The sequence below is a fragment of the Acomys minous genome (assembly GCF_964271855.1).
Source record: "Acomys minous genome assembly, chromosome: 8".
In the NCBI taxonomy this organism is placed as follows: Eukaryota; Metazoa; Chordata; class Mammalia; order Rodentia; family Muridae; genus Acomys; species Acomys minous.
This window is the reverse complement of record NC_140489.1, coordinates 89,296,465-89,309,758: the sequence shown is the minus strand read 5'-3', so window position 1 is coordinate 89,309,758 and position 13,294 is coordinate 89,296,465. Positions and strand designations below refer to the sequence as shown.

Genomic DNA, 13,294 nt, shown 5'->3' with positions numbered 1-13,294 from the left:
CCTCAAAGCAAGGCCCCCACGATCGCCCTCCTGTTCCTTCTGCGTGGCCAGTGTCTAAGGTCTAAGGCTAGGGGGACACCGAGGTCAGGGAAGGGCACAAAGGTTTCGGAGAGCCAGGTTTCGTGCCCTGGAGGCAGGAGCAACTTCTCCAGGCCTCCCAGCCCGGGGACTCGGAATCAAAGGAGTCCAAGATACTAGGATCAGGCTAGGAAAGCGGCCTCCCCGCCTCCTAGAGCCCCAGGCCAAGGCCCCGGGCGCGCAGGCCCGGGAAAGGCGCTGACCCGAGCGCTGCAGTTCGGCGCGGTTTGCATAGCTGAGCGCTGAGTCAGTAGGACAGGGAGGGCGGGGGGGGGGGGGACGCGGACGTCAGCTAGGCCGCTGGGTCCGGCCGGCGACGCGGGACATGCAATGGGAACCGGGGAGCGCCGCGCTGCCACTCGTTCCGCTTCCCAGCTCCGGGAACCCGCCAGACGACGAAGCTAGACTAGGCGAGCCGGAGCGGAAAAGAAGCCTTGCAGCTTAGCTTGGCGGCGGGGCGGGGCCGGAGACCAGGGGGCGGGGCGTGCCGCGGTGGGCGGGGCTGGGGCGCGCGCGGCCGACCGCGGGCGGAGGGGCTTGTGGGTAGCGGCGGCGCGCGGCCGAGTAGGGGCCGCAGCGCGGACTGCGTGTGAGGGGAGAGGGTTTGTGGGCGCGCGAGGCGGCCGGCGGCGACATGCGGGCGGACGGGCGGCGGCCGTAGGGGCCTGAGCCCCGAGGGCGGGGCGGTGCGGCGCGGGCGTCCCTTCCCCGCTCCCGCCCGCCGGGTCCTGGCGAGCTCGCTACGGGCCGGGCAGCGCGCGTGCGGCTGAGGGGCGGGGACGCCGAGTGCCTCTGCTCCCGGCCCGGCCGGGCGGCTCCTCAGACAGCGGCGCGCGGCGGGCCCGGGCGGAGGTTCCGCGGGCGGCGCTAGGCCCGGCGAAGCGGCATGAGCCGGCCCCTGCCGACGGGGAAAATGCCCGGCGCCCCCGAGACCGCGCCGGGGGACGGGGCGGGCGCGGGCCGCCAGAGGAAGCTGGAGGCGCTCATCCGAGACCCTCGCTCGCCCATCAACGTGGAGAGCTTGCTGGTAGGTACCGGTTCGGGAGGGAGCTCCCCGCCCTGCGTAGTCCCCCTTGGCCCACCCGCCCAGCTTCCGGCTGTCGGGGAGACTGTGGACTCAGGTTCCGGAGTGGAGACCCCACCTGGGGTTCCTCCTATCCACCTCCCTGTGGAGCGGGTGTCATCTCGGCCGCCCCCTTTCTTGGAGCGCGCTGGGAGGAAACACCCCTGGTCTCCTTCCCGCCTACCCAGTCGGTTTAGGGCGGAAAGGTGGAGGATTGGCTGTGCTTCCTACCCCAGACTAGCCAATTTGAAAGTGTCACGCAGCGTGGGAGCTTGGGTGCAATCGAGGGAGAAAGAAACCCGATGCTCTCCCTGTTAGGAGTACCACCTGGGGTACGTGACAAAGAGCTGCCCTCACGGCGTCCTCTTCGTCAGGAATCTGGGACCGCACAGCTCAAGTTTTGTTTTCAGTTGCTCTTGGACATTCCCTCGTAGCTATTTAGTGCATTTGAATTTATGTAAATTAAATTTCCGGAGATTGTTGCTCGGAAGCCAAGAAATGAGTCTGAATTGTAGAATGGAATAAATCTCTCCCCTTGTCTTCCCCATAGCATTCAAAATCCAAATTAAGAGCCTTGGGAAGGCTGTTAGCTGGAGCTCGATTAAGAAAAGAACACATTTTTACAGTAAACGCCGCGTAGAATGCTGGCATACTTCTGGGCTTGTTGGGGGAAGCGATTGTATTTGGCAAACATATTTGATTAGTGTGCAGCTAGAGATGCATTTATGGGAAAAAGTGGAGAGGAGACGGCGAAAAAGATACTCTAGCTATTAGCTCTGGAAGGCTCGTCGTAGGGTGGGCAATCAGGCATTCTGTGCCAAAAAGCATGTCAGTTCTGGGCCCTGCTAGGAGAAGCCTGGTGATTCTGATGAGAAAAACTGTCTCCTCCCTTTCCACTGACTAACTTTTTTTCTGAGGCCGTTGGTTATCCTTTGAGGTTTCTGGGATCATTTGCAGAGTGACTCAGTCTTGTTTGGCCACAGTGCAGGAACTGACTAGAGGGTGGGTATCTTTCTATAGCATGTGGAGATGAGGAGATTTTGACTTTTTTGGGCGGGTGTGTGTGTGTGTGTGTGTTTGCCTGGTAGCGGGTTCTTGTGGGACAGTTTTTGGAAGTCTTTAGGATTAGTTGCATGGTGGTCATAGCCTTTTCTGCATGTAAATAAAGCAAAGCTTCTCGGGTGTCACTGCCAGCATTTTGACTTTGGTATTTCACTAGCAAAATTTTGATCCTAGGCCAGAAAGTTCAGTTAAAAATAGTGCCTGTAAATCTCAAGTGTTCACCAGGCTCATCCTCAATCCCAGATAGAAATGTCTTTACATTTCACATTCATCTCTTGTATTTTAGAGATGTTAATCATCGTTAGTAGGGTAATTCCGAGCTTGGAACTAAGCTGTTTAATACCTGTGACGCGACTGTTTTGTTTTATTAAAATTCTTCCTGAATTATTACACGTGGTCAGTGACAGTTCAATTCCTTCATTGAGTAATTACTACAGTCAAGACCCACATTTGTTAAGGTGACATTAGGGTTATGAGGGTTGACATGCTGATTTGACAACAGGTTCACACACTGCTGCTTTTAGTTGATCACATGTTGTTGAGAATCAGTACAGGTGTTATTCTGGAGTGCAGCAAATATTACCAACAAAAAGTGACCTCTATTCCTTTAGTTCCTAGTCCTCTGTTGCACAGCAAGTGATACAAGTTGAAAACATTAAAATTACAATAATTATATCTAAGTTATGTATATTTTATCATGGAATATTAGAATGAATTATGTGCTGGCTGGTTTTATGTCACCTTGACACGAATTATCTGAAAGGAACATCAGTTGAGAAAATGTCTCCATAAGACCCAGCTGTAGGCGGTGCCATATCTGGGCTGGTGGTCCCGGGTTCTGTAAGAAAGCAGGCTGAGCAAGGCATGTGGACCAAGCCAGTAAGCAGCACTACTCCATGGTGTCTGTATCAGATCCTGCCTCCAGGTTTCTCCCCTATTTGAGTTTCTGTCCTGACTTCCTTTGATGAGCAGTGATACGGAAGTGTAAGTCAAGTAAAACCTTTCCTCCCTTGCTTTGGTCATGATGTTTCATCACAGCAGTGGTAACCCTGACCACGACAATTTAAAATTGTAGTTGTGGTAGTAGCCTACATAAAATTTGCCATTTCAGTCATGTTGAAGTGCACAGTTGAATGATAACTGCATTCACATTGTTGTGCCAACCATCACTTCCATTCATCCTCACAACCTTTCCTTCCTCCAAGTTGTAACTCTATAAATTAGTCTTTAAACTGATAATATTAAAAAAAAAACCTTTAAAAATGCTCATGAAATAATAGCTGTTATTACTTTAAAGATTTGAAATCTTACTATGAGCTGTATTTCACAATTGATCATTGCTTTACTTAGTATTGCCTTTCTTAATAGTTTAATACAAACAGCATGAAATTTAGTTACTGTATTCAAAAGCTTAGAAAGCACCATGGCAAGAGATGGTGAAGCATACCTGGATTTTCTGTAAAATGTTTTCAGTAGGTTAGGCACACCATTCCAAGGGGAAAAAAGTTACACAAGATAGGATGTAAAGTCTTAATCCACTGCATGGGTACATCTCACTTCTTCGTGCATTTGGCACATTTTTGCTAGCCTTATGTTTTTCATAAACAGGAAATTATTTTTGTTACACATTTTTCCTAACACAGTTCTAGGTGCATGCAATTATCATTTTGAGTTTGCCATCATAAGTACTAGTCATTGTCGAGCATATGTAGGGCTGGGTTGCAGGATACTATCAGTGTACAGACTAAATTATCTTGTTTCTTGCAGAGGCTAGTTGCTTTATTTGGCCCTAAAATAAGCAGCTCTTTTGAAGTTACAGATTGCGAGCTACTTGTATTATATAAAAATATTTTTGAAAGAGATTTGCTTCTGTAATTTAAAAAAATCTATTTTGTGTGTTTTGAGTGTGGGCATGTGTTCTGTCATGGCACGTGTGGAGGTCAGAGGACAACTTGTGGGAGTCAGTTCTCTCCTCCTATATCATGTGGGCTCTAGGGATCAAACTCAGGCCATGGGGTTTTCTGGCTTGATGGGAAGTAAGTACCTTTATCTGCTGAGCCTTTTTGAAGGTCAGTGTTTTGAAATATTTTTAAGGGAGGGCCTTCAGTGATATTCTCTTTCTTTCTCTCTCTCTCTCTCTCTCTCTCTCTCTCTCTCTCTCTCTCTTTTAGTTTTTCGAGATGGTTTCTCTGTGTTGCCTTGGCTGTTCTGGACTCACTTTCTAGTAATACTCTTTTGTAGAGTCTGAAACCTTTGGGTAAATCTCTGGTTGTCAGAGATCCTCACGTTGCTTGCCCTGTGTTTTAGTTAACTAACGTGTGCTGGAGAAATGTCTTAAGGTTTGTGCTTTGGGGTTTTATTTTGTTCTTTCAAAATAATGGTCATAGTAACCTGTAGTGTGCAGGTTTTTGTGGATGGGTAAAGGTGTTCAAACATTTATTTACAATTTCAGTGGGTTGAAAAAATACTCATTAAAGCTTTTTATATTTACATTTGTTTATTGATTTGTGTCTATTTTGGGTGGAGTGTTGAGTGTCATGGCACAGGTATGGAGGTCAGAGGACAATTTGCAGGAGTCTCCTTCTACCATGTGGATTCCAGTAATCAAACTAGGGGTGTTAGGCTTGGCATCAAAACTGCCTGTAACTGCCAAGCCATCTGCCTGGCCCCAGAAACACCTATTAGGGCTGGTATTTGCCAACTGTATGAAAATATTACTATATAGAAATTTTAATTTTGGTAGTTCTGGGTATTGAACTCAAGTCCTTACACATGCCAGGCGAGTGTCTGGCTAGGACCTCAGCTCCATAAATACCACAGTGCTTTGGTTCTGTCCATTTATGTTGGCTCTTCACCCAATTAAAGTACAAATATGTATGTTCACTCTTCCACAAGTAATGACTGAGACTGTTTTAAAGATGTAATAAAAATGACGTAGGATAAAAGATGAAAAAGTATTTTGTACATGTTCATTTGTGAAGAAGTAGGTAGACATTTAGAATATACAGATTAATTACTTTAATACTTAAATTTTGAGTAGGGCGTGGTGGCATATACCTGCAGTCCCAGCACTTGGAGAGGCAGAGGCAGGTGGCTCTCTGTGAGTTTGAGGCCAGCCTGGCTTACAAAATGAGTCCAGGACAGCCAGAGCTACACAAAGAAACCCTATCTTCAAAAACAAAAAAAACATTTTGGTTGTTTTTGTACATTTATTTATTTGTGGGTGTGTGTGTGTAGAGAACTGAGGAAAACTTTCAGTTGATTCCTACTATATGGGTTTTGAAGTCTAACTCAGGTTTGTCAGGCTAGGCAGTAGTGCTTCTTCCTGTTTGCTGAGTCATTTATAATATAGTAGATGTCATAAGCTGGGCAAAGTATGCACACCTTTAATACCAGCACTTGGAAGGCAGAGGCAGGCTGATCTCTATGAGTTTGAAGCCAGGCTGGTCTACAGAATGAGTTCCAAGCCAGCTACATAGTGAGATCTTGCCTTTGAAAAAAAAATGTTATAAGTGATTGGTGCCAAGTCTTTCTAAGGACCTGTTTTTATTTTTCTTGGGTTGATAATGAGGTAGAACTGCTGTGTAATAAGATACATGCATATTTGCTTTTTAGGAAATGACAGGCTCTTTTTAAAGTGGTTATACTATTTTACACTTGTGCCAACAACATAGGAGGGAGAATTCCAGTTGTTCCCCATCTTCCATACCATTAAAAAAAAACAAACAAACCGGGGTTGGGTAGTGGTAGCTCATTGTGTTGTAATTTGCATATCCCTGATGACTACCACACACACTGGCCATTTATATAAAATATGTGAATCATCTGTTGGAGTATTTGCCCCTTTGAAAAGTTGGGCTGTAGTGCAAGCTTTTATGTGCTAGACATAGAAATGATTTTGTGTCTAAAGGGAATGCTCTAAAATTTGTTTTGTGAATGTTTTTTCTCAGTCTGTGGTATACCTGTTCTTAACCAATTTCAACAATGGTTATTGCTTTTTCTGTCCAATTGTTGCCTAGCCCTATTGCGTGGAAATACCCTCTTTTGCTTTTATTCTAGAAGCTTTATGATTCAACATTTATATATAGATCTAGGATACATTTTCACCAAGTTTAGTGGTGTGCGTTAGGGATTGAATCCGATTTTCTTTTCTTCTTTACATACTCAGCATCATCATCATCATCATCATCATCATCATTTTGAGAAAAGCGCTTTTCCTTTTTTTTTGGGTTGTTTTGTGATCTTTGCCAAAAATTACTTTACTAATAGACGTGTGTGTGTGTGTGTGTGTGAGAGAGAGAGAATGTGTGTGTTGTGTGTGTTTTGTTGTTGTTGTTTTGTTTTTTGGAGACAGGGTTTCTCTATGTAGCCTTGGCTGTCCTGGACTTGCTTTGTAGACCAGGCTGGCCTCCAACTCACGACAGTCCACCTGCCTCCGCCTCCTGAGTGCTGGGATTAAAGGCGTACTCCACCATACCTGGCTCTTGAGTGTTTTCTTAATAGTCATCTTTAAATTTTTAGTCATGGTCATGTTGTTTAACCAAGCTTTGTTTAAAAGTCATTTCTTTTTAGTTTTATCTGTGGAAATGGGCAGCTAGCCAGCCATGTCTGGTAAGATAGGAAGCATCTTAACACTTTATAATTGTTCTATACTGGGTGCTTATGATGAGGGTTACTGGGGAAGAGAAAGTTGATGGTTCAGTTCAACTGTATAGGCCCAGGATGACATGTCACTGAAAAATCTAGAGGGTTGGTAGGGTAGCTCAGTTGATAAGAGGTGCTTGCTGCCAAGCCTGGTGACCTTGAGTTTGATCTTGGTAGACAAAGAGAATTGACTCCCCCAGTTATCCTATGATCTCTGCATGTGCACTGGCGCACGCGCGCGCGCGCGCGCGCGCGCGCACACACACACACACACAAAGTAAACAAAACAAAAAAAGCACACTTACCATTAGTGGGCTAGCTTATTGTATGGAGCTTTATATGCAGGTTAGTATCAAGTCATGGGGGCTGCCTGTTCTTTATCTTTGCTGGGAGTTGCTTTCCTTCCATTTGTGCTTTCCTGCTCCTTCAAGGTGTGATCACACATGTAGGTGTTCTTGGACAGATCTGCAGATGGCTTGTTTTAAATGACCTTCATTTACCCTTTTGGAAAGTGTTCTGTTCAGTGTGTAGTCTCATTCTCATAATCATTTATTTATTCTCTCTTTTTCTTTTTGATATTAGGGTTGTGTTTTAGTTAATTGGTGTTAACTCTTGGAGACTATTTCTAAAGACTTTATGGCTTGTTTTCCAGGTATCTAACATTCTTTATAACTGGTTGTTTCATATTTAATGCCTAATTTACTTTATTCTGTAAAAGATTTTTGAACAACTTTAGTTATGATGTAATAGGAAATTTATTTTTAAGGGATTACTGATTGGGAACTAGTTTCTAACACTTTCCTATTAAGTTTAGCTTTTAGCTCTGGAGATGAGAAGAACCTTCTTTTGGTAGAAGTAAGCCTGCTTTACTACTTGGGTAGTGGTGCTGAGGAAGTCTTACAGTCAAGTATTGCCTGTTAAAAAAATACTTTCTGGCCATTGAGGTTATTTATTTAATTTACTTATTTATTATTGTTGAAGTGAAGCGCTCACTGTGTAGCCAACTGGTCTTGAACTCTCTTTGTAGCCCAGACTGCCCCTGAGCTCATGAACTTCCTCCCCCAGCCTCTTGAGTACTGGGGTGATAGGCATGACACTTGGCTTGTGAGTTTATTTTATGCATAGAATATAGTTTACTGCATAGAATATAAACTACTTAATGCATAGAATATAAAGTATTTGAATATAAATGTTTTTGTCTTCCTGTTCTTTAGTTATTTGTTGAATTAATAATTCGGCTTTAAGTAAAAGGAATGTTATCTTTAGAGGTATATTCCTTCTAGCAGTGATATTACAGTGGACCCCAAGTAAATGATGTGTTCCTGTCATTTGGCTCTAGTCCATCCATAAGAAGGAAGATAGGCACACATCTTATGCTGAGAGGATAGAATTGGGAGGTTGGAAGTTGGCTTGTAGGAAAAGCATTGTAGGCATTTTCTAGGTAGTACTGAAACAGTGTGTCTAGAGAAAGAGAAATTATTCTGTGTTTGAGGTGAAGCTAAGACACTGTGTAGGCTAAACAGCCTTTAATCATTTGTGTGTCATCTGTTCCCCTGCCCTGCCTTCTAGTTAATCACATCTAGTTCCCTGTGGAGCCAGGTGATTTCTGTGTTAAGTCAGCTTTTCATATCAAGAGGAGGTGAAATGATGGTAGTATGTTTCAGGTTAAACCTCAAAATAGTATATTAGCTGTTAGTAATAAAGCAATATTTGCTTACTAACAAAGTTAAAAGTCAAAGGGCATGAGAGATTTTGATCAAGGATGCAGATGTCTCCCAGCACTTGGGATGCAGAGACAGAGATCTTTGAGTTCGAGGACAGCTAGGGCTACATAGAGAAACCCTGTTTCAAGAAATCTGGATGTCATTACAAGTCATAATGAAAGACTGTATTGAAAAACTTCACATAGTAAGCATATTTTAAAGCAACCCTTACTACATTTTATTTATTTATGTGTATGCATGTCTTCTTGGGAATGTATGTGCCACTTGGAAGTCAGAAGACAAATTTTTAGAGTGTCTCTTTGTACCGGGGGATCAAACTCAGGTTATCAGACCTGGCAGCAGGTGCTTTTACACACCGAGCTATTTTGCCAACTCCATGATTACTAACATTTTTATTTATTTTTACATGTGCTTATTTATTATTATAATGTTTCCTTTTCTAATAAATGTAATGGCTTTTCTATATTTAAAATAGTTATACAAATGAATTTTGAGTTAGAGTTACTCTTTTTGTTAGTGGTGTTCAACTAGAGAAAGGGAATAATAAATACTGTATTTGTTTGTAATTCATTTGTAATGGTTGAATATATAAATATGATTTGCAGGCATAGATGGTATGTATGCTTCTCTCTCTTAATTTGTTCTTAGAATCAGGTCTGAACTCAGAGTCTGGCTGAAGGACAAGTGTTAAATGATACTATTGTTTTCTAGCTTTTCAAGTTATTTTTATTTTCATCAGGATATTTGTTTTGTTTTGGAGAACAGGGTCTCTATTATGTAGCTCTGGCTGTCCTGGAACTCATTATGTAGAGACCAGGTTACCTGCCTCTGCCTTCTGAGTGCTGGGAATGAAAGCATGTACTAACACACCTCAGCTTCATTGAAGTATGCTTTATATGCTATAAATTAATCTATTTGCAGTTTAACTAAACTATCACCTTAACATGTTCTCATTACCTCTAAGATTCTGTTGTGCCGGCTCTCAGTCAGTCCTGACTCCAGTGCCAGCTCCGGATCTGTATCTATAAGTCTCTCTCAGTCTCCTCCGCCACCTGCCTCTCTTTCTGAATAAATGGTATCATACAATATTTATTTAGTTTTCTGTTGCTGTGATAAAACACTATGACCAAGGCAACTTGTAGAAGAAAGTTTATTTTGGCTTACAATCCTGGGGGATAAGAGTCCATCATGGCAAAGGAGGTATGACAGTGAGTGGCATGTATGGAAGCAGGACAGGAAGCTAAGAGAGCTCACATCCCCAACCACAAGCAGGAAGCAAAGAGAACAAACTGGAAGTAGTGTGAGGCTTTTTACCCTCAAAGCCTACTCCCAGTAGCATACTTCTTCAACAAGGCCGCACCTCCTAAAGGTTTTACAGCTTCCCCAAACAGCACCACTACCTGGGGTCCTTCAGTACTCATACTTGTGAGTGACATTTCTATTTAAACTGTCACACACAATATTCCATCATTACGTTTGGCTTCTTTCCCCAGTATAATGTTTTGAGGTTCATCTGTATTGGAGCATGTAGTATTTTGTTCTTATATTGCTGAGTAATGTTATTGCATGAATTATATATTACATTTTATATATGAATTTACCATATGTGAGGACATGTTTTTATTTCTTTTGGCTAGATTTCAAGGAATGGGATTGTAGGGTCATGAAGTAGTTTATGCTTAATTTTGAAAAGCTGCCAGTATTTTCTGAAATGGCTGTAGAATTTCATATTCTTTTTATCAATGAATGATAGTACTTGCAGTCTACGTTGCTAATAAAACAAATGAATTTCAGTTGTGTGCTTTCTTAAGCGGTGTGGGGGGTTGGGGGGAAAATAGTTTCTTCCTATGTTGCTGAAATTGACCTAGAACTCCTGGGCTCAGGTTATCCTCTGGTCTCAGCCCCTGGTATAGCCAGGACATCGGGCATGGTCTATGTCTCAGTTGCTCTTTTCTTTTGATTTTTACTAGTGAGTGTGGTCTAGTTTAAATCAATATATTCAAATTGTTTTTATGTAGAGAGATGCTAAATAATTGAGAGTTCCCCTCCCTCCCCCACACGAGAGTTGTAGTTAACTAGCATTTTTTAAAAAATAAACTTTATGGAACCTTTTTACTTTTGGGTAATGAAAGAGTCTTGTTGAACTCTGTAAACTCTGATAGAGGCAGTAAACTCAACTAGTTGGGCTCTTTCTCATTCTCTCTTTCTCTCTGACTCTGTCTCTCTCTCTGAGACAGGGTCTCACTATGTAGCCCAGGCTGGCCCCAAACTATCTTTGCTTCTGCCTTAGCATCCCCAGTGCTAGGATTATAGGCATGTACCACCATATTTTGTTCAGTTATTTTTAAACAACATATGTTGAGGACTCTGATGTAAGCATGGCCTTTCCACCTCTTTTGATTCTGTTTTGGGTTCATCTTTTAATTTTATTTTAATCAGTTGTTAGGAATAAGTTTATAAACATTGTCATCTTGACCCCAGTTTGAGTGCTATACCTTTCTTTTCTATATACAGATTAGAAACAATTCTTATTGTTACTCTTATAACTAGTTTCCTATAGAGTGGTAACTACCATGATGTAACCATTGTGTTGGCTTTGTCTTTGAATACCCTGAAAATTAGCGTACAGATAACATGTCCACGCTTGTTCACAGGTAGCATTGCATACTGATTTGTAGGGTTGTATTATTTGCACATTTTTGGGTCTTCTCAGATGATTCCTATTTGAGAATTCTATAGGCACAAGACTTAAGTATTTTGCTTTTTATTTAAGCATATTTCATTTAGAAGCCTAGATGATTGAATTGTTTGGTGTTTTTCTAAATATAACCCTTACCTTTAGTAAGAATCAGAGGGAAATTTTCTCAAAAAAAAATTTTTCCCCCTGAGACAGGGTTTCTCTGTGTAACAGCCTTGGCTGTCCTAGTCTCCATTTGTAGACCAGCCTGCCCTTGAGTTCACAGAGATCCATCTGCCTCTGCTCCCCGAATTCTGGGATTAAAGGTGTGTGCCATCACACCCAACTAAGAATTTTCTTTCATGTTAAAATTACTTTTGGCTGTGGTGTGTGTGTGTGTTTGTGTATCTTAAATATATAAAATACATTAGCATAGTTGTCTTGAACTGATTCTTTCAAGAGCTACTGAAAATGAATTTTGGTATGTTGAATTCTTGGGAAAACACTTAAAAGTGTTAAATATGGGAGGCTACTATTGTTTACGTTTTCTCTTGAGGCTCTCCCTTTGGAGATCCTTCTGGGGAGCTTTCCCCATGAGGTCTCCTGAAGTAGGTGGACTGAGGTAGCCAGAACTTTGGATTAAAGGAGCATTTTTGGTGATTGTGATGCAAGTTGTCCTCAGGAAAAAGATGAGAGGTACTGTGGATAAATATTTTTTCTTGTACTAAGTGAAAAAAAGTCAGACACAGGTATTTAAAATCTTTTGAGAAGACAGAATTGTGTATGTGGCTGACATACGAAGGATGCCAGGGTCATCACATTTCATCTTTTAGGATTCTACAAATCAGATTAGTTAAGGTTAGCCGGCTTCTCTGCCTTTTCTCTGTTCCTCCTTCCCTCCCTTAATTTGCTGGGCTTTCCTAAAGGAAGCATAAGTATAAAAGAGAAAAATACTATTGTGATAAGGCATACATGATAAAAAATTTATCATTACACTTTATGTTAGTTTAAAATTAGAGTGTATAAAAACTTACTTGTAAGAAGTTTAAAACTGGGCTGGAGAGACAGTTTAGCAGTTAAGAACACTGGTTGTTTTTCCAGAGGACCCCAGTTAAATTCCCAGCACACACATGGCAGTTCACAACTGTCTGTGACTCCAGTTCCAGGAGATTCACCTCTCTTACAAATGCAGCAAAAATAGCAGTGTACATTAAATAAAAAATTACTTAAAAAAAGAAGTTAAAACTTACAGTAATTTGTGTGTTTATGTACATATGTGTGTACTTGTGTAGGTGCACAGATGCCATAGTGCATTTGTGGAGGAAATCAGAGGACAACTTTTGGGAGTTGGTTCTCTTTCTTCCCCATTTTGGTCCTAGGGATTGAACTCAGGTCTTCAGGCTTGGTGGCCAGTGCCTCCTCCACTAGATGAGCCATCTCACTGGCCTCAAATGTATAATTTTACTGTGTGACAGAGAATGACCTTAAGATTCTAATATGATGATGATGATGATGATGTTTTTTCCTTTTGAGATAGAATTTCATGTATCCCAGGCTGGCCTAAACTTGCCTTGTAGCAAACAATGACCTTGAACTTTTGTTCTCCCCACCACCTCCTCCAAGCCTTGAAACTATTGGTCTGTACCATCATGCCCCATTTGTATAGAGCCAGAGATTGAAGCCAGAGTTTTGTGCTTGTTAAGCAAGTATTCTACTTAACTGGACTATAGCCTCAACCCAAAATATGTGATTTTGATATTTTGTATTTAATAAATAGGAAAGTGAAAAATAACAGTAGTCATGGTTACCGAGTCAGCTTAATTCATGAGGAAAAACTTAATTAAAAATTTAAAATTGAATTTATGTTCCTTCAGATTATAGCTCCTAAAGCAGTGTGTTCTATGTCTATCCTGTGAATTATACCTGTGTGTAGAAGACAGAGAAGCCTTCAAACATTAGTTTGTGGTAGCTGCAGAGGTAGGTGGATCTCTGAGTTTAGGCCAGCCTGGAGTACAGAGCAAATTCTAGGATAGCCAGGGCTTCACA

General features: G+C 42.1%; 1 protein-coding gene across 4 annotated transcripts in view; it reads left to right on the top strand.

The window, feature by feature from the left end:
• Positions 1–637: 637 nt before the first annotated feature.
• ROCK2 (Rho associated coiled-coil containing protein kinase 2) overlaps positions 638–13,294 on the top strand; it is a 98,145-nt gene continuing 85,488 nt past the window's right edge. For 2 of the 4 annotated variants that reach the window (XR_014780854.1, XM_084791385.1), the window contains exon 1: positions 638–1,105. Coding sequence is in view for 2 of the 4 variants with exons in the window: in XM_084791385.1 (XP_084647511.1) it covers positions 965–1,105 (141 nt within the window). In the remaining 2 variants the exon portion in view is untranslated. The remainder of the gene's footprint in view (positions 1,106–13,294) is intronic. The other 2 variants (XM_084791386.1, XM_084791387.1) reach the window with 2 other exon arrangements.